At 41.5% G+C, this 3,162-nt stretch overlaps 1 protein-coding gene across 1 annotated transcript in view; it reads right to left on the bottom strand.

Annotated features, from left to right (window-relative positions):
* The window catches only part of LOC104949484 (vacuole membrane protein 1-like), a 43,282-nt gene extending 40,895 nt beyond the window's left edge, over positions 1 to 2,387 (bottom strand). Inside the window, exon 1 of the mRNA XM_010775844.1 lies at positions 2,091 to 2,387. Within this exon, the coding sequence (XP_010774146.1) occupies positions 2,091 to 2,387 (297 nt within the window). The remainder of the gene's footprint in view (positions 1 to 2,090) is intronic.
* Between the last annotated feature and the right edge of the window lie 775 nt (positions 2,388 to 3,162).

Raw genomic sequence — 3,162 nt, 5'->3', positions numbered from 1 at the left:
GTCCAGCCACAAGAGTGTGTGTGTGTGTGTGTGTGTGTGTGTGTGTGTGTGTGTGTGTGTGTGTGTGTGTGTGTGTGTGTGTGTGTGTGTGTGTGTGTGTCACGATTCATTGATAAACCACTGGAGTTGAAAGTAGAAAGCCGCTCTTTAAACTAAAAACACTGACATTATAAAGTTTAGAATGTTGTCTTTATTAATTTCCACTATAAAGTTGTAAAAGTGTTCATGCTCTTGTTCTGAAGAAAACGTAGTACACTGAAAATGTTTCATTTTTCTCAGCAGCCACTAGGTGTGTGAAACCACCGACACTGGGGGAAATCTCACGGTAAGGAGCTGGGGGTTTCCAAGCAAGTGAGTTATCAATGAAAACAGTTGAACGGTGAACATGCACATTTGACTCATTCATAGCTTGATCATTTATCAGTGGAGGTACTGCAGAAAAGAAACATGAATCATAAAGTAAATGACAGAGGTTTTTAAAGGGGCCCTATCAAAGTCATTTTCAGGTTCATATTAGGGCTGTCCCGAATACCATTTTCGGGCTCCGGATATTCGGTAGTAATCAGCAGCGAATATTCGGCGCGTGCTTCAACACGTGTATTTTGGTTTATTCAAGGCATTCATTTTGTTATTCTACAGTATTGTTGTTTTATAATTATTTGTTAATGTAAATAACACAATTTGTGTTCTTTGAAATTGAAAATGATATTGCATTGTGTATGCTACTTTAGTTGCAGTTGTGTATATGTCTTTAGTGTAATTTGACTTGGCTTCCTATTTTGTATGGACATGCTTTTATTTTGAAGGAGAGTTAGCGCTGTTGACAGGAAGTTGTTGTTGCTACGAAACAACGTGACGGAGAAAAGGAGTGGAGATTAACGGAGAAAAGTAATATCTACATATAAAGACGGAGAAAGTAAAGGATAAAGTTTATGGTTAAGTGTTAGCACCTCCGAAGAGGCACAAGCTCTTAAGTTGATATTGGAGATTTCAATACATTCATATCATCAGTCAAGTCTTCGACCATTATTCGGAGGGAAATGCTAAAGTTAATAAAAATACATTTTTCAAAAGGTTTCATAATACGCTCCGAATCCGAGACACCTGACAAAAACGCTGTGAAGCTGAATTGCAGAAAGAGCATACTATTACGATTTATATTTATAAGATTTATATTTATTTGTAATGTCTTTATTGTCCCAGTACTCGGATACATTAAAACGAAATGTGTCCTCTGCATTTAACCCAACCCTATACCATCCTAACCCCCACGCAGTGCAGCGCGGCTGCCAAAAAAAAAGAGAAAAAAAAGAATATCCGACTAACGAAATTGAAAACCGAATAGTAGGCCAACGACCGGATATTCGGGTACAGCCCTAGTTCATATCTGGGTAATGTTTCCGTGCTTTAATGTTCAAAAACTTCTTTATTTTTCTTATACTGCCTGTGCTTCAGCACCTCTTTCCACCCTTTGTCTGAAATCAGTGCCAAGTCTGCCCTGATTGGTAAACTGGCCGCCTCTGTTGTGATTGGACGCTCGCTGAGAGATGTCCCGCCCTTTAGCCTATCACTTACAATTTGTTGAAGCGCTAGCCAATAGAAGAGCAAGTGTTACATAGTGATGTCATTATGTTCCTTAGAAAACAAGGGAGTCCAATTGAGGATCACATGTTCACCATTTTCTGCCATTCAATAACCACAGTTGCATGGTAAGTCAGTAAAAATTCACGGTATGACTTGTTAACCTAATTTGAAGTTCTTTGCATGCTTAGTTTGATGTGGCCCCTTCAATTTTGGTAGGTTTTATGTTTCTACCTCCCTCTGTCTAATAGCACCTTATAAAAACCCACTGGATAAATTCAAACATGCATGGTGGTGAGTCAGAAAACAAGATCGTTTCTCTTAGTGCATGAGGAACTGACATAAAGTTGATATTTCATAGCACACATTCTGAAGACTGGTCCCAGCTGTGGTTAGTGTGCAAGGTCAATTCAAACTGCGACCAAAACTGCACAATGAGAAATGTTTATAAAAGCTCTTCAGCTTTCGCGGCCTGCAGTGTCCAATGCCAGCGTGTAACATGCACTCACCCACATACAAGCTTCCAGGCGCACTTTGGAGAGGATGGTCCAGAGAGAGATGCTTCCCTGGATGGCAGCTGTCTCCATCAACCCTTCCTCCCCTGCAGCCTCCACGCCCACCTGCTCAGCAGCATCAGACCCTGCTGCCGGTGCACTCTGCTGGGGACAGATGATTTGGTCTGGATAGGGCGGTTCGGGGAAATCCACCGAGCCACATTCATAGGCTGCCAAAGTCACTGATGCTATGTGTGGTCCCTGGGAAACAGAGATAGTGACAGGGAGAGAAAAAGATAAAGGAGAAAACATGAGTGGGAGGTATGAGTGCACCCGTTGGAAGTAGTTTTGAGTCAGGGGAAGACCCCTTTGTTTTGTCATGTGGAGAAAGTGACAGGAATGACTCAAACACTGATTGTTAACATGAAGACAGTTATATGTAGGCCAGTATCTAGGCTGAATCTCCTGAATAGCAGTGGGACTCTTCTTCTGCTTTGAACTACAAACAAGCGTCACGAGTGAATGAGCCTTTACTTTCGTTAGGTCGTTAGGAAAAGGAGAAAAAACATAACTATGATTATGCAGATTCAAAGCTTACGGCCGCAGGTGGAAACAGTCAAAAATGGAAACCAGAGCTAGGGGGTGTACACACTCACCGCACACACATTAATGTCTATACACACATTCACTTTAGAAATTAATCATGGAAGATATCAAAGAATAAGAATGGCAAGCTAAAACACAGGGAGTGATCGTCCCCATCTTACACAAGTGCCACACACCTACACACACAACCGAGTGCGCACACCAGAGTTTTCGTTGGCCGGTAATTACCGGACTTTGACCGGTAAAATATGCTGAAGACCGGCAAAACTAAATCTCTCCGGTCAAAATGTCCGGTCAAAATAATTTCCCCTTAGCACAATACCGCATCAGTTGCGCCGCTTATGTGACAGACAAGAATAGTATGTGACAGACAAGAAGAGTATGTGACAGACAAGAAGAGTCAATTCTAATGTCTAACATTTAATGTGGAGAAAGAGATATCCTGTATGGGTTGATTATGCGTTGATCTGTTGGTAATGCC

The sequence above is a fragment of the Notothenia coriiceps genome, unplaced genomic scaffold (assembly GCF_000735185.1).
Source record: "Notothenia coriiceps isolate Sejong01 unplaced genomic scaffold, NC01 NC01_scaffold00016291, whole genome shotgun sequence".
In the NCBI taxonomy this organism is placed as follows: Eukaryota; Metazoa; Chordata; class Actinopteri; order Perciformes; family Nototheniidae; genus Notothenia; species Notothenia coriiceps.
Note: the sequence above shows the minus strand (reverse complement) of the source record. Positions and strands in the feature narration are given on the sequence as shown.